The sequence below is a fragment of the Hakea prostrata genome, chromosome 1, assembly GCF_041222555.1.
Source record: "Hakea prostrata isolate BN-2017 chromosome 1, UWA_Hpros_2, whole genome shotgun sequence".
NCBI lineage: Eukaryota > Viridiplantae > Streptophyta > Magnoliopsida > Proteales > Proteaceae > Hakea > Hakea prostrata.
This window is the reverse complement of record NC_142600.1, coordinates 35,271,309-35,297,308: the sequence shown is the minus strand read 5'-3', so window position 1 is coordinate 35,297,308 and position 26,000 is coordinate 35,271,309. Positions and strand designations below refer to the sequence as shown.

At 38.6% G+C, this 26,000-nt stretch overlaps 3 protein-coding genes across 3 annotated transcripts; 2 read left to right on the top strand and 1 right to left on the bottom strand.

Moving 5' to 3' along the window:
- Nucleotides 1-6,243: 6,243 nt before the first annotated feature.
- On the top strand, nt 6,244-6,705 carry LOC149028851 (uncharacterized). The gene has a single exon (XM_089166186.1). It carries the CDS (start codon nt 6,244-6,246, stop codon nt 6,703-6,705), a length of 462 nt encoding a protein of 153 aa, XP_089022312.1.
- A 6,218-nt stretch (nt 6,706-12,923) lies between these two features.
- LOC149028850 (xyloglucan endotransglucosylase protein 6-like) lies at nt 12,924-14,357 on the top strand. The gene is made up of 3 exons (XM_089139177.1): nt 12,924-13,165; nt 13,341-13,441; nt 13,532-14,357. Exons 1-3 carry the CDS (start codon nt 12,988-12,990, stop codon nt 14,135-14,137), a joined length of 885 nt encoding a protein of 294 aa, XP_088995303.1. The 5' UTR covers nt 12,924-12,987; the 3' UTR covers nt 14,138-14,357.
- Nucleotides 14,358-14,760: 403 nt separating this feature from the next.
- Nucleotides 14,761-25,003, bottom strand: LOC149028849 (uncharacterized). The gene is made up of 4 exons (XM_089139171.1): nt 24,573-25,003; nt 23,623-23,761; nt 15,560-15,653; nt 14,761-15,442 (listed from the first exon to the last, which is right to left on the bottom strand). Exons 1-4 carry the CDS (start codon nt 24,956-24,958, stop codon nt 15,120-15,122), a joined length of 942 nt encoding a protein of 313 aa, XP_088995297.1. The 5' UTR covers nt 24,959-25,003; the 3' UTR covers nt 14,761-15,119.
- Between the last annotated feature and the right edge of the window lie 997 nt (nt 25,004-26,000).

Below are 26,000 nucleotides of genomic sequence, written 5' to 3'. Positions count from 1 at the left end.
TCCTTAATTGATCTCATTGGATACTTCAGGGGAGGTCGATGCAAAGTTTCCATTTGTTTGGACTAAAAATGACATGGACCAAATCTCAGGGGGTCCAGATGAAAATTACGCTTAATTTTATTTCATTAAAAAACAAGAGAAATACAAAGACAACAACATATACACAGAAGGTATAAGTAAGTATAAATATTAGTATTCATAAAAAAGAAAAAGGTATAAATATTAGTATCTTATCTGACCGATCTATGTACATGCAAATGATAGAGGTTTTCCGGATTATGATAGGCAGGGGCGGAACCAAGATTCAATATTGGGGGGGGGGGCGAAGAATGGAAGTCCAGATTGGGAAAGCACAAATAGTTTTTCGCTACACATATTGTATGGGTCCTTAAGACCCATTGAGGGTCCTACGTATGAATTATTTTATTATATTAAGGAATAAACTCACATATATTTTGTGGGGCCCACACATATTTGATAAAAATAGGTAAATTATTGATGATGATAGTATTAAAGCATCAGTACAAAAAAAAAGGCTTCAACCTTAAAACGTCATATGCAAACCAATTTTTTTTAAGGTAAGAAATGCAATCAATGATACTTAGTTACCTTATTAACTATAGACATTTTATTTATAATATAAAATCAAATAACAAAAATTGTAGACGAAATAAAGAAACAAAGAATATAAAATCAAATAAAAAAAAAGAGAAACAATAAATAAATTGAGAAATAAAAAGAATACCTAATTGTGAGGAAGATTTTTTCCCCAAATTTTCTTTAACCCACGCTTATAAAAAGGAAAGAATAAATAGGAATAAAGAAACATAAGAATAAATAGGAAAAAAAGAGGAGAGAGGAGAGAATATAGGAATTGAGGGGTTAGTTTCTAATTATAAATGACATTTTGAATATTTAATATTTTACCAAAAAAAAAAAGAATATTTAATAAGATTTTTTTTTTTCAAAAATTTCCTTTAATCCATGTTTATAGAAAGAGATGAGAATAAATAGGAAAAAAATATGTAAGAGAGAAGTGGGGAGAATAATAAGAATTGAGGAGTTAGTTTTTAACTAGAGATGACTTTTATACTCATTATTTTACATTGGGTGGGACACTATCTGCAAACCAAAAAAGATAGGTGGATTGGGCTTTAGAAATCTCGTTAAGGTGAATGAAGCTTTCCAGATGAAACTTGCTTGGGGGTTCTTAAATTATAATACTATCTGGAAATCATTTTTGCAGGCAAAATATGGAAGCAGTAGAAGAAAAGAGAAATTCAAAGCTAGTCCGAGTGACTCTCCCATCTGGAAAGTAATCTGTACTATAGCTCCCAAAGTGCTGAGCAACAGCAAAGTTGATGTTGGCGATGGAACTTCAGCTTTTTTTGGGAAGATAATTGGCTGGAAGTGGGGCAGAACCTTAAGTCAAAAGCTATATATGATATACCCAGTAGAATGAGTAAGGAAAAAATATCATCATATGTGGATGAAAATGTTGGTTGGAGAAAGGAAAATTTTGAAAATATATTACCTTCTGACTGTTGCATTAAAATTGAAGCATGCCCACCGCTAAGTACAAGCGGAGGAAAGGATGTATGGTTATGGAGTCCATCACAGAATGGATGTTTTACAATAAAATCTGCATATGAAGTGTTAGAAGATTCCAATAGTCTTGGTGTGAACATTTCTTTTGGTAACAGGTATTGGGGGGGCCATTTGGAAGTTAATGGTGCCGCAAAGAATCTCTTGTTTCATGTGGGTTCTAAGTCTGAACAAGCTGCTAACTAATGATAGGAAGTGGAAAATGGGACTCATGAACCACTCATTCTGTAACTTCTGTCTTCATGAAGCCGAAACTAGTCTACATGTGTTTAGAGATTATCAATATGCGAGTGGAGTATGGAAACGATTAATCCCAATGAATCAACAAGGACAGTTCTTCAATTGTGATCGTCGTGATTGGCTTTACCTAAACATCTGTGGAAATCTATCACAACAACAGAAAGGATGGTCAGCCAATTTCGCCATCACACTATATCTACTGTGGGGTTGGAGAAATCGTGATACTCATGAAGAAAACTTCACTCGACCAGGAGGAGGGGTGGAAATGATAAAAGAATACTACTCACATGTGGAGGCAGCTTGGACCCAAGAAAATAATCCACAATCATTGTCACGAAGTGTTAGAAGAAAGGCAAAGTGGAAAAGACCAACGGAAGGGTGGCTAAAATGCAATGTAGATGCTGCAGTTGGTAAAGAAGATTTCAATCAAATTGGAGGGGTTTTTCGCAGCTCAGAAGGGGTGTACTTGGGAGGTTTTGTGCATAGAATCCCCAAGACAAGTGTTCTTGAAACTGAGCTCCATGCTATTTGTGTAGGCATATGCTATGCAGTAGAAAGAAATATGCTACCTGTTTACATGGAGTCTGACTCTTCACAAGCAATCGATTGTTTGAAACTGAGTGCTCAACATCAAGGAAAGATGACAAGGATTATTGTGGCGATTCGAGAGTTGGTAGACTTGCATGGAAGTATCATCATTACTCATACTAATAGAGAAGCAAATATGGTTGCCGATTGGATGGCGAAGAGAACAACAACATTGGAGTCTCCTACGCATTTCTTTCAGGAACCCCCTCAAGGTATAGAGGAGTTCCTTCAGGTGGATCGTTTGACCAGCTCTCATTAAATTGATTTGGGTTTTTTAACCCCGTTTATGTATCAAAAAAAAAAAAAAAAGTTGTTCTCAATATTTGGGGGGGCCAAATAGTGACATTTCACATGTGACAAGAGAAAAAAGTGGAAAAATGGAGAAAATTAATATAAAAATTCCAAAATTTAAGGGAAATAATTAAAATTTTGAAAAATCCGGGGGCCATGGCCCCCTGGCCCCTGAGTAGGTCCGCCCCCGATGATAGGTATGCCCAATGGATTCTTAATATCATATGCTTTGAGATATGCATAACATAGTTCGATTGGTGGCTCTTTTAGTGGAGTAACAAGTAGATGATTGTGTTTTCTTCATATATATATATATATATATATATATATATATATATATATATATTATTTTATTACTTATTTTATTTTATTTAATAAACACGTTCATTCAAAGGGGGGACAAAAGACAAAAGCCCGTTACAGTTACATTCTCTCTCTAAGCCAAGCAGTGGAAAATGGCTATTCCTTCATCGTCCCCAATGAAAAGGCCTCCTAAACCACATCAGGACCCACATAATTGGCCTCCATGGGAACAAACAAAAAAGAACAAGATGGGAAAATGGATGTTAAGAACCTAGCACTGGGAATGACAGTGGCAAGGGGATAGAGAACTGGGATCTCTGCTTTGGAAAAAAGTCCAAAAGCCTTCTCATAGTCTAATTTGACCAAAACATACTCTAGCCCAAACGATATACCCTCAAGGAGTTCAAACCGCATAGTCAAGGCTTCACCCTCCTCCGTTGAACAGAAGCCCAGTCCCACAGATTTTGCCACAATTGGTTCACCATTGAAGTTTCTAATAACAAAGCCAACCCTGCTTTTGCTCAAGTCCAGTGGCAATGCAACATTACAATTTACTTTCACCACCCCACTTTGAGGGACCTTGCTTGGGTCCTACGCAATAAATGCTCAGGACCATCAAGCCATTCACTTTGGGCGGTGGAATCGGAATTTCAGTAGAAATTCAACGGTCAAGATCGAAATTTCGGCTTGATGATCCTGCACATTAAATGCGCAGGATCCAAGCTTTTTTGCACTTTGAGGAGGACTCCAAGGTTTGTTGCTGTTCACCAAGCAATGACTTCTTTTCTTATCAACATGGGCCACAGTACTGCCCCCAAGAAGTCCTTCGTCGCCCTTCGAGCTAGTAGTGCCACATCCATAGGGTTCCATGCATTTCCTCCCCAGACTCGATTGTCTCTAACTCACCACAGAAACCAAATCATAAAGCAAATAAAGCATAGAACCTCCTTTTTCTGCTCCCTCTCACCCACAGTAGGAAGTAGCTTCCACTCAATAATCCACTCTGCCATAGTTATCTCTCTTTTACTATCAAATCTGAATCCCATTTCTGTCTCAAACCAAGCTGCTTTTGCAAACTCATAGGAGAAGAGAATGTGTTTAGCAATTTCTGTACACCCGCACATCCCAAACAGATGGTTGACCTTCATTCCTCTTTTGTAACCATTTGCCCTTGCTGCCATGGCTTCATTACATACCTTCCACAAGAAAAACCAAACCTTAGGTAAAGTGTATGCTCCCCAAATTGTTCTCCGGGTTTTTGTTCCAATCACCTCCCACTTTCTCGTCTTTGAAGAATATGGTGTTTCTACTTAATGTTGTTCTTTTTTGCCAAGAGCAAATGTTATAAGGAGTTAACCTAGAAGACACCCTTCTTGTCCCCAATCCACATCAACTCATCTTCTCTAGGAACACAGAAAGTTGGATTTTCTCTTCTCTACTGGTTTTATGCCTAAGGAAATTAATTCTACATATTTATGCTTAATTCCTAATGTATGCTTAATTCCTAAGGGTAAACAACCAGATATTGTTGACCAATTTAGGCCTATCAGCCTTTGCAATGTCTCTGTAAAAATTGCTACAAAAGTTATTGCATCTAGGCTGAAGGGCATTTTGGATAGAATCATTAGTGAACCCCAGTCTGCTTTTGTACCTAATAGGAGTATTTCGGACAATATCCTAGTGGCTCATGAATGCTTTCATTACATCAAAAACAAAAAGAAAGGAAAAAAGAGAGTAATGGCATTAAAGCTAGATATCATGAAGGTTTATGATAGTCTTGAGTGGAAATTTGTGGAAGAGATTCTCTCTAAACTGGGTTTCTGTAATCAGTGGGTGGAGCTAGTTATGTCATGTATCAAGTCTGTATCTTATCATGTTTTGATTAATGGGGCTGCTAGAGGTAAAATTGAACCTTCTAGAGGGATAAGACAGGGAGACCCACTTTCTCCAGCTATCTTTGTATTGTGTACTGAAGCTCTTAATGCTATCCTCAGAGTTGCCTTACAGGAAAAACTCATATCGGGGCTGAAAGTGAGAAATAGGACTAACCCAATTTCTCATCTGTTGTTTGCTGACGACACAGTGGTGTTCTCAGAGGTTAGTCTACAGGAGTTTCATAATATTAAAGCATGTCTGGATCTTTTCTGTGCAGCAAGTGGTCAGCAAATTAACCGTCAAAAGTCTTCTATCTACTTCAGTCCCAATACTGCTCCCAGATTTAAGAGATGGCTTTCAAGAATACTGAAGATTCCTTTTGGTGGGCCTCCAAAGAAATACTTGGGTCTGCCAGAGTTCAAAGCATCTAAGAAGGAGGGGTTTAGAGAGATACAAGAAAGAACAAGCAATAGAATGCAGGATTGGAAGTCAAACTTATTATCTATGGCTGGAAAAGAAGTGCTCTTAAAATCTATTGGATTAACCATGAACAATTATGCTGCTTCCCATTTTATTCTTCCCAGGTCCCATCATGATAAAATCAAAAGAGATGCTATCAGCTTTCTTTGGGGAGGAAAAGAGAATAAAAGGAAGATCTGCTGGGTATCATGGGAGAGACTTTGCAAGTCAAAAGATAGAGGAGGTTTGGGTTTTCGGGATCCTCATGTGCAGAACTTGGCATTGTTATGCAAACTAGCTTGGAAAGTGTGGAGCAATCCTGAAGCTTATTGGGTAAAATTTTTTAAGCAGATTTACTTTCCTAATTCAGACTTTCTTTCTACAAAGGCTGGCTCTAATCCATCTTGGGCTTGGAAAAGTATTCTTGAGGGGAGAAAGATCCTAAACTCAAGATTAGTATGGGTTGTTGGCACTGGGACTTCAATTCGAGTATGGGAGGACTTATGGATTACATCAAATCCAGGTTTCAAAATTAGAAGTTGTAACCGAGACCAGAAAGGAATTGTGTGGGTCTCTGAACTAATTGATGAAGATACAAGAGCCTGGAAAAGAGAGCTGATCAATGAAGTGTTTGATAAAGAGGATGCATAGGCGATTCTAAGGATTGGGCTAAGCCTAATTACCAGGGAGGACAAAAGGATTTGGGGTCCTGCTAGAAGTGGCTTGTTCTCTGTAAAGTCGACATATCATCATATCATAAATATAAAAGAGTGGGAGAAGAGCATTCAACCATCAACATCAGCAGTTTCATATAAAATCAATATTGATTCGAAGGTATGGAAAAACATTTGGAACTGTTACTCCCCACCAAAAATTAAGCACATGTTATGGAGGGCTTGTTCAGAGGCTTTACCTTCAGCTATGGAGTTGGCAAAGAGAATTGAACACTTCGATCCCAGATGTAGCAGATGCGGTGAACTGGAATCTACTGACCATATTCTGCTGGACTGTCAATTCGCACGAAGGGTTTGGTTCGCCTCTCCTTTGTCCTTCTTACCACCGGCTAATCCCATGCTGCATAAGTCGATTGGGGAGTGGAAGAGTTGTTTGCCGAAAGATAAAAAGGGTTACAGAGAAGCTTCATCCCTAATTGCTCACACCTGCTGGAGAATCTGGAAAGCAAGAAACGACCTGATATTTGAAAGAATACAGTGGCCTCCGAAGAAGGTAGTTGAAAAGGCGGTGGTTGACTCTTTGGAGTTCTCAAGATGCTCCATCGTGCGTGGCGACGGCGACAACTCCGTTCGAAGAGATGAAGCTTCGGAGGATCTCAGGAGATGCTGATGGTCGTGCCCTCCAGTTGGTTTTGTGAAGATTAATGTGGATGCCACTCTCAACAATGTTGGAAGTGGGCTGGGCCTAGTGAGTAGAGATTCGGATGGAAAGCCCATCAAGGGTTTTGCGGTCCCGGCCCATTTCGACATAGTTCTAATTGGTGAGATTATGGCTATTCGTGAAGGGATTCTGTTTGCTCTGGAGGAAGGTTATCGAAATGTCCTGATGGAATCAGATTCTGCGGAGGCGATTGATTTTGTGACCAAATTGGAGCTGATTCCAGTGGACATTCAAAACTTTGTTTGGGATGTAGTGATTCTAGCATCTCGCCTACAGAGTATTTCCTTTTGTCATGTTTAAAGGGAGTGTAATGCTGTTGCAGACTTCCTTGCTGGTCAGGCTGTGTCCGTTGCGTGCCGGACTCTTTGGCCTATTTTAGAACCTAGGTTTCTTGATTTATGTAATCTTGATGCCTTGCGTGAGTCACGCGTTAATATATAAACCTCTTTCTACCAGAAGAAAAAAAAAAAAAAAGAAAGTTAGATTTTCTATTACATATTTAAGATAGAAATCAACTTATGATTAATATTTTCAATACTCTCAGAGGTAGATTTCTCTTGTAAATATCTGGCGGAAGGATATAAAGAGACATAACTGATCAAGACTTCTCCGTGTTAGTCATTGGTGTTGTCAACTCAAAACAATGAGTAAAGATGTCTTTTCATATAAGGATTGGAGACGCAAGAATAGATGTTGACGCTGACAATGATTTTTTTCTTCTTTTATATATTATATATATATAGAGCACCATTGAACAAAATAAATTGCCATTATATATTATTATATTATAGTATAATTTTTACTTGGTCCCTCATATTTGACCCAAGTGATTTTTAGTAAAAACTTGCATTTGTATCCTTGTGATATCCAGAAAAATAATTGTTTACAAAAAAAAGTAAATAAATAAAATAAAAACAGACAATCATTTTTGTGATCAATATGCGTTTATCCCCTCTTAATTCCCTTTATTCAAGGTACTCAAATCTTAAACAAAAATATGAAGAATGAACGGTTTGGTATTGAATAATCTTTTAACTCAATATGCTTATAGTTGGAGAAAGAAATTTAAAAAAATATAAAAATGTTTTGGTCATAAATAACGATATATCCTTAGTTTTTTTTTTATGTCACAGAAGATGCAAAAGACAAAATGTCAACAGTTGATATGAATGTTATCGAAATTTTTGTTGTTAAATATAATTTTTTTTGGGTAGAAATATAAGTTTTTAATTTTATTATTTTTTATTTTAGGTAACCATGGTTAAATATATATATATATATATATATTATTGAAATACACGATTTTTATATACTAGGGATGATGGTATTATATAATATACCATTAAGTTGAATCGAACTTACGATCTCTTCACAAAGAGATGTTGGTTTTCTCAATTGAGCAACTCTACAATGGTAAATTAATGAATTTGTAAAATTCTAACAAAAAAATAAATAAATAAAGAAGAAGAAGACTACATAGATTAAGAGTTTGAATCTCATTAGAAACACTGATGCGACGCATTGTTTAGAGGGGACGTCGTAGCTCTAGTTAACCCTTGCCCACTTATCCCTACACTTAAGCTATAGTGTAGTGTGTTGATTCTTTCGTTAGAGGCCGCTTTAGCTTAACGTTTATCATATAGGGTCGAATCCATGAAAAGAGTTTGGCTAGAATTTTTTCCGATGTTGGCCACTAACCTAACGCACCAGACTTCCTCCTTTATCCGGACTTGAGACTTTGTAGTAAATACTGGCGGCGTTAAAGTTAAGAACAAAATTTATTATTTTTTAAATTATATATAAAGTGCTACTCTACAAATATAATAGAGGTACATACAAACTAGGCCTATACTTCAATGTTGTGTAATTAATGTGTAGCACTGCACAACCTATGGACCGAGATTTTAATGTCGATCGTTTGTTTTGTAAAATGAATTTTAACCTATTACAAAACAGACAATCGAGACTGTAGTCTATAGGTTACAAGTACTATGCATTAATTATACAATACCCAAGCCAGAACTTATAAAACTGACCTGGATTTTCTTTTTAAAATCTGGATGAATCTCAGACAAAATTAAAAAAATAAAAAGAAGCTGAACCCCAGATTTTTCCAAAGATCAATGTCTGTGATAGTGATAGTATTTGTATAAGGAAGGATCTTGGGATTTGAATTGTTCCAATTATTCAGAGCCAACCCCTTTTGACACCATTAACCTACGCACTCCATCCATCTCTATCTCCTCCCCAATAATGCCAAAGTGTCATTAATATCCCTCTCACTTTCCCATGCATGGAGCCAGCCAGGAATGAACTCGTGATAAATATGCGCTTACCTAGCACCCTAACACGCCTTTCCATCCATTCAAAAAATGAAAAAAAAGGTAGTAGCTGAAACATCTAATCAAATCAAAATCCAACCTTATTTTACCCATTGGTTCAGATTGTTGATATCTCAACCTGAATGGTTTGGTTTAGCTTTTTTTCCTTCTTAAATTTAGAGGGCTCTAATTAATATGGATTTAAGTTTAACAACCTATAATATTCTACTTAAAAATATTATAAATTCAATGAATATTATATGTAACATAATCTTATAATTCATTAGAAGGCTCCCTCTAAAGAGAAGAGCCAATAAGATGAAGGGTCTATTAAATTGGAATAACCAACTTCCCTCTGTCACTCATGATCAAGAATGATCAATTGCGACTTGGTTTATGGGGTTTGCTACTTAAAATCAGCATAAAAATGGCTCTAGCATTAGAGATTTAGAGTTGGATTTCATACATTATAAAGAAATCATAATTTAGGATGGCTCCGTGACTTAGTATTATGACTACTAAGTACTTGATCCCGTTTGGTCTAGTCATAAGAAGTTAGGATAAATGATCAAAATTTAGGAGATTAAAAGATAATAGCATTCCACTTCCTTCATTGATATGAGTGTTGTTACCTTTTTAAAAAGATGATGGAAGATTGTTTCTCCTCACACTTTATATTTTTAAAATATTTTCAGGAGGAAGATCACATTTAATAAGGGTCATTTTTATTTGGACCTGAGGTTTGGCCCATGTCATTTAAAAAAAAAAAAAAAAAAAAAAATGGACACTTTGCATCTACGTCCCCCGAAGTATTCAATAAGATCAATTAAGGACAATTTGTGATTTTTATGACCAAAATACCTTCACATCTATTCTATCGTAAGATTTACATATTTTCTTCACAATTAAATCTACGATGAAAATCAAAAGAGTGTTTTTCCTCTTCAACTCCGGCGACAACCTCTATTCTTAGCTGCCATAATAGACGCTTTGTAGCGCCCTGATGGCATGATTTCCTTGACTTTAAAGCCAAAGCCAAAGATAAACCCGTTGGAGGTGTTAAAGCTTCCGACGTCACCATCAACGCCACCCAAAACCTCTAGTTTCGCCTCTACACACCTACTGAAACCACTAACGCTATTCCCACCATAATCCTCCCGTCATCGTCTACTTCCACGGTAGAGGTTTCTCCTTCTTCCACGTCTTTTTGTCAATGACAAGGCTTATGGCAAAGTTGCTAATGAAGCTCCATCCATTGCCCATCCTGCTCTCTTAAACTATTCATTGCATCAAATCTTCTCTAATATAACTAATGTTATTAGAAATCTTCAAATTGAGAGAACAAAAAAGAAAGAACAAACTAGACGTGGTTTTCAAATGAAACTAAAACACTAGTAAGAAATCATCAGAAAGACAAAAACAACAAAAAAAGAGAGGGAAATAAATGAAACTAAATGTAGGAAAACTATAAAGATAGATCCAAATGAAATCAGGAAAAGTGTAATAATTTCTTTGAAACAATCCATCACTATACCGAATCATCAATGAACACATTTTCTTGCTCTAATTTCTCCTGAAATCAACTTCCACCCACTTTTACAGATATTGCACACTCAAACTTGGAGGCAGAGATCGTGGTAATAAAGGGAACCGGCGAAAAGAAGGAGAAACCTCCACCGTGGAAGTAGATGATGACGGGGAGGGTTACGGCTGGAACGGCGCCGGAGGTTTCAATAGGTGTGTGGAGGCGAAACCAGAGGTTTCGGGTGGTGTTGATGGTGACGTTGGAAGTTTTAACACCTTTGACGGGTTTATTCTGGCTTTGGCTTTCAGGTCAAGGAAATCATGTATGTGATGTTACATGGTGCCGTTGGGGTGCTGCAAAGCGTCCGTTACAACAGCTAAGAACAGAGGTGGTCGCTGGAGTTGAAGAGAAAAAAACACTATTTTGATTTTCACCGTTGGATTTAATTGTGAAGAAAATATGCAAATCTTACGGTAGAATAGATGTGAGAGTATTTTAGTCATAAAAATCACAAATTGTCCTTAATTGATCATTTTGAATACCTCAGGGGAGGCAGATGCAAAGTGTCCATGTTTTTGGACTAAAAATGACATAGATCAAACCTTAGGGGGTCTAGATGAAAATTATCCCATTTAATAATAACAAGTTGAATTAGATATGAGCTTTCTATCTAAATATATGGTTGAAAAATATGAAAAAAACACAATCAAGGATCCCAATTCTTTTCTACCATGCTTTGTATTCATAATTGTTGTTAGATGTGATTAAATTTAGCAGCTTACTTTCTTAAGTAACCACAACATCTCGAATAAATTGCTCCAAAAAATAATCACCTGCTTTCCTTCTCCAATCTTGAGGGTTTAATCGTACCACCACTTGGTTGGAGTTCTATTTGAGATATAAACAATGATAAATGGTTGAAAAATAATTGAACATAGGAACTTTATGACCAGTTATTATAATTTTTATGCATTTAGGGCCTTTGTGGTTACTTGAGTCTGTAGATTTCAAAAATTTAGAGATTTCAAATCTACAGACTTCAAATCTCTATAGTCATGGTTCATAAAATTAACTGTTTGGTTAGTTTGAATTTTTGGAATGAAATTTTTAAATTTATCCTAAAAAATTATTTATTGAATTATGGTTTAAATGTTTAACACTTTGATAGTATGGGTGGGTGAAATCTTTGGATTTCACCTCATACTCATAAATCTACAGATTCACGTTTTTAGTGAATTTCTAGATTTCATGAATCTAAGGATTCGCACAACCAAACAGGTAAAAATTTCCCATTTGTGAATCCAGAGATTTCAAATCTTTGGATTCACGTAACTCAAACAGCCCTTAGAAAATTTTCATTTATTTAAAAAAAAAAAAGAGAATTTTCATTTTTATATAAAATTCTTATTTCACTTTTTTATGTTTTTCAAAGTATTCTTATTTATTGTTTTTCACTCCGATGCATTAGTACGATATTGATTTCAGTTATAATTTTTTTTTTGGTACTTTTTTTTTTCCACCAAATTTAGCTAAGCATGTCTTCTAAATGTGTGTGGTAAGAAAACATAAAAAGCATGCAGGCCTTTATCTTCCATAGAGGATTCAATTCCATTGACAATATTGTCCTATAAATTCTTAAATTATACATCATTCATTTTTTTACTTTACAACTGTTTGGCCACTCTAATATAAGGTTTTTTTTTTTAAATGTTTTAGAAAAATTGTACGACTGGAAAAGTAAATGAATAATAAAGATATACAATTATAGCGCATGGTGATGCCAACTGGCTTCTGACATCAGCAAAGTATAAAGGAAGGACTCTGTCCCACGCAAACACTGACACCCTACCTGCCCTGCCCAGCAACTTATTATTGCTTTTTTCCTATTCCCAAGAATCCCAACACTCTCCCACTCAAAATCCCACATATTTGTTCCTCTCCTTGTTCACCCTCCATTTGCCAGCTGGATTGTCTCTGTGACAGCTGTGATCTCTGCCACATTTCATTGATCCGATATCTGACACTTCTTCTTTTCACAGTTCCACCAAATGTTAGGCTCCATAATGCCAGCCAGTGTCCAGCTAAGAGACGTGGCAACGGCTAGCTCCTGATATTTTTGCCACTTCTCATTTAAACCATAACGACTCTTGGGTATTCTCTCCTTATCTTACGTGGCGATGACGTGTTGTGGTGAATAAATGCTGACATTTCAGGTTTGGGTGTGACTGTACATAGCGACATGTCAGGTTAGGCGAGTGTGTGTCCACCGTGGATGATGTGATTGGCTTGTCATGAGGCCCTCTATATAATAATGAACTCCAAAGCTCTTCTGCAGAGTCTCGTAGTAGAAGAAGCAAAAACTTTGGAGCTCGGGGAAGAATCGCAATGGCTTTTTCTGTTTCGGCTTCCACGGTTAAGTTCTTCGTTTTTTGTTTTTCTGCTGTTGTTTTGGTTGGGTTAGTGAGGTCATCTAGGTTCGATGAGCTCTTCCAGCCCAACTGGGCACTGGACCATTTCATTTACCAAGGAGAAGAGCTTCAGCTTAAGCTTGATAACTACTCTGGTTAGTTCTTTTCTCTGATCATCTTTCGTTCCCCACTTTCACTGCTGCTTGCTAATCGCCTTCTGTCGTTCTCTGTTTTCGGCTGTTCTGTGTTTATTCAAGTTTGCTCTGTTATTCACTCATAGGTGAGCTAGTTGTTTTAACTGCTCATGCTTTTACTGTGACTGGATTTTAGGTGCTGGATTCTCTTCCAAGAGCAAGTATATGTTTGGGAAAACAACAGTACAGATCAAACTCGTCGAGGGAGACTCTGCAGGAACTGTAACAGCATTTTATGTAAGAACCAATGAACTCAAACTGAGACTCACATAATCAATCATTTTCTGGAGCAGTTCTTTAATTTCTTGCCATTTCCATCGAACACAGATGTCATCGGAAGGAGCAAACCACAACGAGTTCGATTTCGAGTTTCTGGGCAACACGACCGGCGAGCCTTACCTTGTTCAGACAAACATATTCGTGAACGGGGTAGGAAACAGAGAGCAGCGGATGAGTCTCTGGTTTGACCCCACCAAGGATTACCACTCCTACTCATTTCTCTGGAACCAACGCCAAGTGGTTTTCATGGTGGACGAAACTCCAGTACGTGTGTTCACGAACAAGGAGAAACAAGGAGTGCCATTCCCCAAAGACCAAGCCATGGGCGTATACAGCTCTATATGGAACGCCGACGACTGGGCGACACAGGGAGGAAGAGTGAAGACGGACTGGAGCCATGCGCCATTCGTGGCATCGTACAGGGGCTTCGACATTAACGCCTGCGAGTGCCCCATCAATCTCGCTGCCGACGAAAATTCACGGAGATGCAGTGCTAGCGATAAGGGTTACTGGTGGGATCATCCAGTGATGTCTGAACTGAGTTTGCATCAAACCCATCAATTGATGTGGGTCCGAGCTAATCATCTTGTCTACGATTATTGCACGGATTCGTCGAGGTTCCCTGTCACTCCTCTCGAGTGTGATCATCACTGATTGGCTTATTCCACTTTGAATAGATGATGGGAGAGACTCTGGAAATTGGGTTATTCCACTTTGAATCAGATGTTGTAACTAGATTGTAAATAAAATAGGGTAAGCATGAACTCCATGTTACTTTTACAGTAGTCCGAGTCCAGAGTTCAGTCCATTTGTCATTACTCTTCTTTTCTAGTTTGCCTATCAGCTGTAAAAAAAATTATGGATTTCCTATTCAGACTCTATTTGCTCTGTTTAGCTCTCTCTCTCTCTCTCTCTGTGATTCGATCCATGCGTTGATATGCCAATGCAGCCAATAGTAATTCCACGATCCATTAGAAAAAGGAGCATTCCACTGTTCTTTGCGAAAAGTTCTGTGCAACCCTGTATTTACCCTGCTTGGCAAAATGGCTCCAGAAATGGTGAAAGAGATGCCTTGGCCCCATGGTTTTGGTGCGGAATCCTGGAAAAGCAGCAGAGTTGATCATTGTTGATTTACCTTTACCCCATCTGTCTCGCGAATCCTGAGCGTCAAAGAGTCTGTAATTTGGAATAGTAACTAATTTAACAGATCTGAAGGCAAAGGGTACACAACCCTTGTACCCCCCCAATGCAGATTCAAAGAAGATGAAGAGATGCGCTGAAATACAAAAACAGTGAATGTAGTATTGCAAGAGTAGCTATTGGCACAACCTGATTGAATTTCAAGACAAAAGTTGAAAAGTTATATGAAGATGATTAGAGGGGAAGAAAGCATATTCACCATCGAACAGCAGCTGATTATCTAATTTTCTGAAAGCCCAATGTATGTGCATCACATAGCTAAGAGGAGTCAATCAGCTCTAGTAAATCCAAGGACAACTTCATATTACAAGGCTCTTAATAATCATTTACACCATTAGATACTAAGACGGTATTTGATGGATAGGGAGCATAGTTTGTAAGATATTATGCATGTAATATCCATGTAATATCGGCTAATTTGTATGCGAAGCACTATCTAACCACGCTTCAGCACCACCACCATAATTGCTAGGACAGCCAATCCCATAAATGATGCTCCCATTAGCTTGTCCACATGCATTCCGCTGCTGGTGCTTCCCTTTTCATCCTCAGATACATTTCCTGCTCCGAAACCCCCAAAGAGGCTCTGGATGAAATCAGATACATTCTTCACCATCTCTGTAGCTGTAAGCCTGATGTTTTCCATGAAGCCGACAAACCCGCTTACAGAACTTTCAGAACAGTCGCCATCATCCACTAGTTTCATGGATCCTTGGTCATAGAAGCCACCATCAGCAGATAATTCCTTGGCATTCATATCTGTGTCACGGGAACGGACACGCCCAAAAAACCAAAGGAGTTATGATAAAGATGTAATGGAATTTCAAGAGGTCAGGCGAATGAATTGTATAACTGCTTAAAAGAATGTATTCTTACTTGTATGTTCAGATTTGAAGAACTCCATAACTTTTTCATTTTGCATCACAGCATCCCATACATTTTTGTCAGAGGCAAGTGAAGCAACAACACTCTGGGTTAAAAACAAAAACAAGGTCCCACAAGTGGAATAATGCAGTCAAAATTTTTGCTTCAGTTTGGCATTGCGACAAATAACAGGAAATCTTGAAAAGCATATAATCATTCAATCTTGATTAAAAAAATGAGAACATGTATCCACAAAAAAGTGAAAGATCCCGAATGTCAAATAAGAAGTCTTAGAAGAGCTCACACACTCATTTTGATAGAAAAAAGAAGAATATATATTTCAGTAAAAGATCTCAATATATCGCCACATCTTGCAGGAAAAACAGTTTTAAGTCCAATATATTCACATTTCACACGCCCCTCAACATTTAATTAACGAAGACCTTTCAAGTTCAATATGAACACACACATGCAAGAATTACATATCAACCTTCTCTTTGATGTTCACCTACATTTCACGTATGATGCTGGAAAAGATGTTTCCGCAAAAGGCAGAATACATATCCACCTTCTCTTAGATGTTCAATTCACATATGACGTTTCCAACTTCCATATAAAAGGCACACGAGGGACAGCTATCTTCTTAACATGATAACTCAGCCTCTGCCATGAGCTGAAGTATTTCAGCCAATTCCTGTACTAACCAATCACATCTACTCCATACCAGTTGGATGGCAGCGCCACTCAAAACTAATAAACAAAAGAATACTTCTTTTTTCTTTCCCTTCTACTATATCCCCCAAAACCAGGAAAAAAACAACAGAAAAAGAAGAAAGAAACAAAAGAATACTGTCCCTCTACTTGAACACATCTCACCAGAGGCCTCCTCCATCATGTCTCTAGTAATCTGGCATTCATGGCCCTTCACTGTTAACACCATGAAGAACCGATGGAGAAGGAAGCGACGCAGGAAACTGTGGTTTATTTTTATTTTATTTTATTATTATTATTTTTTTATAAAGAGAGACATCACTGGTGCCTAGTTACTCTGTTTCAATTACTGAGCATGTAATGCAGCCTCTAATAGTCTAATTCTAGAATTGGAAGTTGCATAAAAGAAGTTGCTAATTTATGTTATGGCACAGGATAACAGCCTTCAGAAAAAAAGGTCAAAGAAAAAGGGGGAGCAACAGGGGGAAAAAGGGTTACCAGATAACAGCCTTCAGAAACCTAAAAGTTAAAACAGATTAACCAGATCTAGGACATTCTCCCACAGGACTGTTTATCAATCATACTGAGTCCTCACAAAGAAAAAACAGGGAGAAGACCCGGACCAGGCCCAGTGTGTAGGGCATACATGCCAGGAGGGTTTGGATCTGATCCCACTTGTCCCCACGTGAGATGATCCAGACTCCTACCGAACTCTCTTCTTCTTTATCTTTTCTTGAGGTGCTGTCTACAAGGTGCAGATCTTGCCAGTGATGACTGCTAACAGAATGTTTGATCCAACAGAAAGAACTGAAAATGAAGGGAGGTGATAGATTGGATGGATTCAATAGATGCGATAAATAGGATAAGCAGAAGTTGAGAACTGACATGATGTAAGAATCATGCTTGCTTGTCTTACCAGCAACGAGACAGAAAATAAAATAAAATTACAGAATGGAAAAAAGAAGAAAATAAAACAGAGCATGCATTTGAAAATTAAAAGAAATAAAAAGAAGAGAAGACATAATATCTAGAGGCAGAAACTTGCTGATAGTTACTGAACATTAGATGCTAACATATCGAATATAAAATGGTGAGAGGAGATAAATTAGATGGATTCAATGGAAGAGGTAAACAGGATGAACAGAACTTGAGCGCTGAAGTGTTGTAAGAACCATAGTTGCTGATGTCACCACTGGGCACTAGCAAGAAACAAAATTCACAGACTGGAGTAAGGAGAACAGAAAGCAGGACATGAAATTGAAGGTGAAAAGGAATTAAGAGAACAGACCTAAAATACAGAGGTGGAGTATTGCTGATATTTGCTACAACTGTGGGCCCACAATTAGGGACAATAGAGTAGTAGTAGAAAGGAGAGAGAGAATAAAGAAACATGGTTAGACAAAGAGATGCTTGGGTACCTCTCACCCGATCACATTACTAACCTTATTGAGCCATAGTTGATGATGCCACCAATGGCAAGAAAGAAAATTCACAGAATGGAGTAAGAAGAACACAAAGCAGGACATGGAATTGAAGGTGAAAAGAAATTAGGAGAACAGACCTAAAATACAGAGGTGGAAGCTTGCTAATATTTGCTAAAACTGTGGGCTGACAATTTGGGACAATATAGTAGTAGAGAGGAGAAAGGGAATCAACAGAAGCAAGGACAGAACCATGGATAGGCAAAAGAGATGTGTGGGCACCTCTCACCTGATCACATTACTAACCTAATTGAACAGGATGGATAATGTACTCATACGACTTAAAACATATAATAACTAGAATTGTGATAACTGATAACCAGAAAAATAACTCTCTAATTTACTCAGAAAATAGACCATTGTCGGTCTCAAATATCTCATGCAATATCCAAATATACATAGAACAAAACATTCCGGTTGATGTCCCATTGAAGATGAAACTCTAATAGATAAGGATGGACCAACACATTAAACTCATTATGGATAAAGAAAAACTGCTTCAACATCTGTTAAATTGTCAGTGACATGGAATCTTGAAATTAGTTGTCATGTTATTACTTCTTTAGATTGAAGGTAAGTAGACTTGAATAGATTACAGCTTTCTATTGCAATTAGACTTTGGCTCTTAGTAGGTTACTACAAAGAATTGAATATTTGCTAATATAGCAGATATACTGATGTAAACCCAATTTTAAGGTTAGGGTTTTGATGAATATTTCCCTAAAATTAAGGGCTGCCCAGAATCTTCCAGCAAATAAAATTAATATTATAGGAAGTGTAGGGTGGGTTTTGGGGTTCTCAAGGTTTTGATAAGGGTCTGGTGTTATGCCAGGCATAAAGTAAAGGGGAGAGGATTTTAAAACTAGAAGGCTTGCCAGAATGCTGATTCCAGATCTGGAGTTTAACAGTAGGGTTTGAAAATTAAGGTATTAGGGCTCAATTAGGTGGAGAATAGGGCTGTTGCTGATTTGTAATTTCATAGTCAGTCCTAGATAGTTTAGGCTTAATTGGATATTTCCCACTTGAGTTGGGACTCTTAGGGTAGTCAATTAGGGTTAGGACTTTGAAGGGGAAGTAGAATAGGCGCAGGAGATGCTAATCCTAAGTGGTGTTAAGAGTGTGGTTGACGGTTTAGGTCTACAGGTTGAAGATGAAGTTCAGAAAGTTAATGAAGAAGATAAAATGCAGATTTTTTAGAGGTGTTAGGTTTTAGGTTTTAGGTTTAAATGGAATTAAGGGTAGGGATGGGATCAGGGGTGATATGCGATCAACCTAAGAGGGAAAGGGGAGGCAAGGTATGGGGATTAGGGATCTAAGAGGGGAGGGATGTTGCTGCTGCCGTAGGGTGGAAGAGACAGAGGGGGAGGGCCGAATGGGTTGTTGCCGTAGGGAGGGAGGGTGTCACAGGGTAAGGAGAGGGTAGGGGAGGGCCTAGGGAGTATCGTAGGGGGTGGGAGTAAGGTGCAGGGGTGTCATGGGGGTTGGGCAGGCTGCTGCCAGGTGGGCAGGCAGGGGAGAAATAGTGTAGCGTAGGAACAGGGGAGGGGCTGGGGGTTAAGGGGAAGAGGTTGGGACACCTTGCATGGGTGGGGAAGAATGGGGAAGGGGCCGGAATTGTTTTGCTTACTTGGATGCTTGAAGAACACTTGCTGGAAATTCTGAATGTGATGGATATTGAAGAACTTTACTAAAATCCACAGAGGCCTTGTCAACAGGAATCCAAGTCCTCAACTCCTAACTTTTTCATTTAATAATCAGACTTAACTTTCAAAGAAAGAGTGGGCTAGCCCACTAAAAGACCACTAAAAGACTCTAATACTAAGTGGATTCCTTATAGATTAGGATCCCACCACATAATACCATAAGATCAAAACATCTAAGGGTCCCTAATGGACACATGTTGGAATACAAGTGTAAGTAACTTAAAACTCCAATAAGCACATGCTTAATTACCAACGGGGGTTGGTCCAAGTGGTAAGCAGCTTGGTCCGCTTAAGCAAGGTTCCGGTATCGAAACCTTGTGGATACAAAAAATCCCCGCTAGGAGACTCACCCACCACAACCAGGTGTGCGACCCGGGTAGAACACTGGATTAGTCAGGGCAAAGCCTTGGAAACCAGGGTTGGCAACCAAAAAAAAAAAAAAAGCACATGCTTAATTCAAGTTAATTAAAAATCTAATTGCCACATGTGCTAGACTTTGAAAGAACCATGGACTCAAATGCTAACTCAACTTAAGACTTCTTAACCAAACTGAACTCTAGAATTAAATTCGAATTAAATTACAGCAACTAATTATGGCAAAAAATGACCAAAATACCCCTCCTAGAGAGTTTAGCCAGCCTAGGGAGGCTTCTTAGGGCATCTTGTGGGCCCCATTTAGAGTTTCAACCAGGGAGTAAAATTGTGTTCACATGCCGATAAGACTTCACAAAAACAAAAGAAACCATAGTAGATTCATAAGAACTTTCAAATGGACTATAGAATTCAATGACAAAACAGAGAAATTAACAAGATGAACTGGTTTTAATGGTGCCAGTCACCCCCTACATCGAATGGTGTCCTCAGCCAGAGGCTGCCCTAATACTCACCTCAAATGCTCAATGCCTCTTCTCACCTATTTTCCCCCTTTTTATTACCCCCAGTAATAGCCCTCTCTTTCTCACTCCTCCACGTGGCCTAATTCTAAGGTCATAACATTCTCGCCCCCTTAAATTTTACCTAGTCCTCTCAAGGTGAAAGGAATGAGAAGCTTGGACTTCACATGCTTGCCGCAAAACCACTCCAATTCAATGTCCCAGGAACAACCTTTCCAAAATTTATCCCCTCCCTGTACTTCTCTGAGTAAGCACAAAACAATAGATTAATGGACTCCAACAGGTAGAAACCTGTTGCAGTTGGAGTAGTTGGGTCCTTGGAAGTTTTCAGCTGCAAGCCAAGCCTTCTTGCAGGTCTTTTCCAAGGGAACTGTGGTGTACTTCAACATCCCTAGGGCTACCATGCTTGCCACAGTAGTTTGAAGACCACAAATCAACTGAGATGCTGCCATAACCCCAGCAAGAACAACTCGAGACCAACATAAATGTGTTGGTGAAGCAGCAATATCTACTCAATTATCCTAACCACATGATGTCTTAGCAATGGAAGTTGGAGAGAGGAGATTAAGCAGAGACGAGCTCTTGTGTTGACGACTTAAGTTGCACAAGCTTTGTACAAAAAACAACACAAATTCCACCCTTATCGCTGAATGTAGCATTGCCAAACCAAAGAAATCAGAACAGGGGCTGCCACTAGTGTACACGGTGGCTCCTGAGCTAGGATTAGGCTTTGAAATTGTTCCGAATGGATGAAAAATTGCTCATTCCAAGGGAGAATCTCTCTATGCGTGTAGATGCTTCGTTTCTAAAGTTCCACTAGTGGAGACAAGGGTCTTCCACTGCTGTCATAGCAACGAAGGAGGTAGAAGACTGAATAGGGAGATCGTTTTCATCAATAAGTCGTAGAACTCCCTTTATCGGAATGGCTGTTCCTCCTTTCGCCATTGCTGCCAGCCCCCAGTGGCCCCTACATAGAAATCGTCATCGCCTCCCTTCCAGCATGAGTTGTAGAGGTAGAAGATGACAGTCCTTGTGACCATCGTTTTGGCTGAACCAGGGTTTGCTTTGTTTTCCCAGTTGATTTGGTCCTCAGTTTGCTCGTTGGTTCAGCCACACCGGTTGGGATCAAATAATAAAATGGATGGGCAATAAGAACACGGGTTGGGCCCAAATACTAAAACTATGGGTTAAATTGAGTGGGCTAGGTCTCAGATTAATGGAATTGGCTGGGCTTGGGTTTAACAGAATGGGTTGCACCCACTTTATTTCCTTTAGATATCCGTTGGCCCTTTGATTCCTCATTTTGGACTGAGTCCTTCATCAGGTCCAAATACAATAGGCGCATGGGACCCCGTTGTTGCTCGAAGTCCTTTGAGCAACCAAGCCACCAAAGTCCCCATGCACCACTCTTCTTCCCTAGCTCTGGCAGCTGCCATGAGCTTGTAGAACCTCTAGCTGCCTTATGTGGTTGTGCCACTCTGCATCTTCCGACCTTCTTGAGGTCGTCTCTACAAGCGCTCTCTCTCTGGCAAGATGAACTTTGGAACGGTGTTCTTTAAGCCCCATTCTCGACATGCTAGGCTGCTGCACTCTGTCTTCTCTGTGAACTCCAGCGAAGGTGATTCCACATCTAAAGCCCTCTTATGCTGCCTGTAAGTTCGTATTTACTCCCTAAACTCCTGTGGCTTCTTCTCTTCCTCCTCCATATGCTGAATTAAGGATTTGTTTTGGATCTTGTGGCCAATGCTTGACTCTACAAAAAGTGCACTTGTGGTTCCAAAACTTGAATCCAGCATTCCATTTGGCTGCAGAAAATCCCCTATATCGAAGTGCTTTGATACCCGTTGATAAGAACCTTCAACCTGACTACAGAATTCAATAACAAAACATAGAAATTAACAAGATGAACTGGCTTTAATGATGCCAGTCACTCCCCCACCAGATGGTGTCCTCAACCAGAGGCTGCCCTAACACTCACCTCAAATGCCTGATGCCTCTTCTCACCTATTTCCTCCCTTTTTATAACCCCCTCAGTAGCTCTCTCTTTCTCTCTCCTCCACATGGCCTAAATCCAAGGTCCTAACATAGATCAATAGGCTGTAGCCCACAGCTGCATACCACTAGTCCTAGATCGCAACAACATTAATCCTAGCTCTAGTCCTAGAATAGAATAATACTTATTTTGCAACTAATCCTAGATTAGAGCAATAAATATCCCTTGAAACTCTAAAAGACCATGTTGACCACAAAACTCATCCTCAAATCATATCCCGTATCACCAAAGTAGCAAGATAATTCCTTACACCTTGCCATTCCACAACCATAGGAATGAGCCCAAACAACTTTCACCTGCTATACAGTATCTTGCAATACCAAGCAGCATTGTTCCAAGGCATTGCAGAGAAGGAAAAAAAAAAGGGGGGGGGGGGCTCTGAACAAAGGTGATAGCAACAATGCAACTAAGACACCATCCTTCGTGCATCTGCACATGCTGTAACAGTAAAGATAGACACTGAATAAGTTGCTCCCTGAGATTAAAAGGTTAATTGTTGGACATTCCTCTGCAGATATCAAATTGTATGGGAAACCTCAAGGCAGAGTACAAAGAGAAATAGACACCAAGAGGTTGATTGTCATTTTGTAAGTACTGCTGCCATGTACAAGCTGATTTTCACTCTGTTTGATTCTTTGGCTGATCAGTTTGTTGATGTCTTTATTCTTTAACAAGCCTTGTTTGGGCCTATCATTTGAAAGATATTTTCCCTAAAGCCAGATGATGTGACCTAACGCTCCAAGGAGTGTAATACCATGAGGGTATCATTCACATACCAAACAGGGAGAGAACCTCTAGCTTTGGATTAGAATTACCTCATTTAGATTTTTTCCATTTATTGTCATTCTTCATTGGGCTAAGGTACTTAGAAACTAGATAGCTTACTTATTGTTCACTTTCCTAGTCTCGTTAGAAAAGTCTTAGTCTTCCGGACTATTCTTTTGTAATCTGACTCATTTATATATAGCAGCAAGGGAGGAGGTGGCTCCTTTTTTAGATTCTGTAGCAGCTATCTTTTCCATCTTCCTCTGTTTGGATACTGGTTTCTAAAAGTTCTGTTCATCACATGATTTATTCTCATGCAAAACTACAGACTTATTTAGAAGGTTAACTGGTCAATGTTTTAAGCTCATTAACCGAAATATGGTTACAACTTGGAGAAGTTAGAAATTAGACATTGGGATAGCTACTAAATACACTCATTTAAAAGCATAAGGACAAGTTAAGTTGGAACCTGGGCTGCAGGACTTTCTTTCAGCAGCATGAATGCTTGGAGGGCAGGTTTTGGCACTGAAGGATTAGCCACAACAGATTCCGTAGTGATACAGGCTTTAGTTTCTGAACCATCATTGGAATTGGAAGCAAAATATACCCTGGCAATGCAAGACAGAAAGATATAGGCTTTTTCAATGACATAATATCAAACTGATACTTTACTTCGGAGCCCCTAAGCACACTTAAAAGTTCATATCATAATAAAACTAGTTGATGAGAGTTACTTCAGGAACAAAAGTAAAATAAAATAAAATAACTTTTTTTATTCTCTCATTTCCAATAAGATGAAATTGGGTCTAACATAAACTAGCAATCTGAACATATATGTATAGAACGTATAGAAGGGAGAATTAATTTCTGAGCCTTTTTCTTTTTATTTAAATTCATTTGGGGGGGGGGGGGGTTATTGATTACAAATTCTTCGAGTTATCCTGAAAGGAATCTGATATCCTCATTCCCATCTCAGGAAATGACCTTTTTTTTCTTTCCTTCCACCCCTGCACAAGGGATTGTGATTTCTTTCTATGGTAAAATAAGGGTGAGACTGCTCCTCGAAAATGATAACAGATTCTACTAAGGAAGAACACCCATACAAACATAGAGTCATTATGCTTAGTAAAGAAATTATACTCTTTTGAAAGGTTAAAGCATCAATTTTATAACACAAAATGCTTTCTTAAATTCTTTAAAATTATTTATAATGTTCCAATATTTCAAAACAGGTTACAGACATCAAAGTAATACTTCATAACACAAAGTACTTTCAGTTCCTTCTACATTAGAATTTTCAAATAATGAAAATTAAAACACAGAGGCCGCGAGGACTCTATTTGAGGAAAAAAGTAAATTTCTCAAACGAAATAAACAAGGTATTAAAAACAAAAAAGGGAAGTAGATGAAGGAAGTTACTCGTTTAAGGCATCTTTCAAATCGTAAGTTGCCTCTTTGGCCTCCTCTAATGTCGGAACCTCTCCAAAAACTACTCTAGGCATCGGAGGGTTCGAATCGAAATGGCCATCCCCAGCAAATTCCCAGTCATCGATCTCCCATAACGGCCTCTGTACCGATGCATCAATCTTTCCATTCTGAGAAGAAAGCAAGACGGAGGACCTCCCTTCGTCTGTGGCCACAGAAGAAACACCAGAATTAGTAGCAGCAGGCCTTGAAGTTATTCCAGCGGCGTTGGCCATGGTCGGTTCTGCCACAGAGACTGACGGGGCACCTCGCAAACCTCCATTAACGCCAAAACTGGCAACCTTGGCCGCAGCTCTCATGGCTCCTCCTCCTTTCATCATCGCTACTCCTGAAACTGCCGAGAAGCGAGGAACCTCTAACACCGATTCAGATTTGGGAAAGATTTATAAGGCTAGCGCAATAAATTGGGCTTCATCCAGTATTATGCCACGTGTCACCACCAGTGACGTGTCACAGAAGATAATATAGTTTTCCTCATCGTCACGAAAACAATTTTGGGTCTTGATTCCATGGTTGGGCGGGCCTATCTGGGCTTCTGCTGCTTTCACTTAATAATTGTTCTGGCCCACTTTTATATCCACATCTTATCACTTAGACCATTGGGCCTGGATCTTATGCTGGACCTGTAAAGGCCCAGACTCCTTACCTTGGTTGCTTTCTTGATCTTACTTCGGGGCCTATTTCCATCCTTCTTCTCAGCCTAGGGTATCGACATAAAAGGCTCTTGGTGAAGTCAATTCCAATAGAATCAAGAAAACAAACAAGTTAAAATGGATTAGAATTAATTACAATATCATATTTTGGTCGAAATTAAATAAAATCCTGTTAAAATTGTCTAGGAAAAACATTCAACAATATTTTTTTTTGAAAATTCGCAAATATGGAAGAAACTTTATTATAGAACTCTTTGAAAAGAAGAAAGTCTTATTTTATAAAATTACAGAAGATATTGAAGTTACTTGGAATTTAGACCAGAAAAAGGAGCTAGGTTGAACTAATTTTCTAGAACCTTGGTCTTGACAAATACAGTAGCCTGACCTTTAACTTTGCTCACCCCATAAGTCGGGTAGGGTTAGTATATGTAAAAAACTAAATTCTGAATTTGACCTAAGTCTTACCCTGACTACAAAAATGTAAAAGAATTCAAAGTCCATATTGTTGCTCTACATTCACCAAAATGTACGTGTTATAGGTCAGGTCAGACTAGGTCAAATATAACCTTAACCCTAATCCATGGCCGACACCACTAGGGCTACAATTTTGAACTCATATATTGTTCATGCTTACCCCACCTAGCCAATTTTGAATATACCTGAATACATGTGGGTTTATATTACAGGATCAGGTTCACACCCAATCCAT

What these genes read in the sequence shown, in the direction of transcription:
- LOC149028849 (XM_089139171.1), bottom strand. Translation starts at nt 24,958, where the DNA reads ATGATGAAAGGAGGAGGAGCCATGAGAGCTGCGGCCAAGGTTGCCAGT. An exon ending in TTGAAAGATGCCTTAAACGA is followed by an intron (nt 23,762 to 24,572) that starts GTAACTTCCTTC and finishes TTGCATTGCCAG; the next exon opens with GGTATATTTTGCTTCCAATT. An exon ending in AAGAAAGTCCTGCAGCCCAG is followed by an intron (nt 15,654 to 23,622) that starts GTTCCAACTTAA and finishes TTTTTAACCCAG; the next exon opens with AGTGTTGTTGCTTCACTTGC.
- LOC149028851 (XM_089166186.1), top strand. Translation starts at nt 6,244, where the DNA reads ATGTTATGGAGGGCTTGTTCAGAGGCTTTACCTTCAGCTATGGAGTTG.
- LOC149028850 (XM_089139177.1), top strand. Translation starts at nt 12,988, where the DNA reads ATGGCTTTTTCTGTTTCGGCTTCCACGGTTAAGTTCTTCGTTTTTTGT. An exon ending in TAAGCTTGATAACTACTCTG is followed by an intron (nt 13,166 to 13,340) that starts GTTAGTTCTTTT and finishes ACTGGATTTTAG; the next exon opens with GTGCTGGATTCTCTTCCAAG. An exon ending in GAACTGTAACAGCATTTTAT is followed by an intron (nt 13,442 to 13,531) that starts GTAAGAACCAAT and finishes CATCGAACACAG; the next exon opens with ATGTCATCGGAAGGAGCAAA.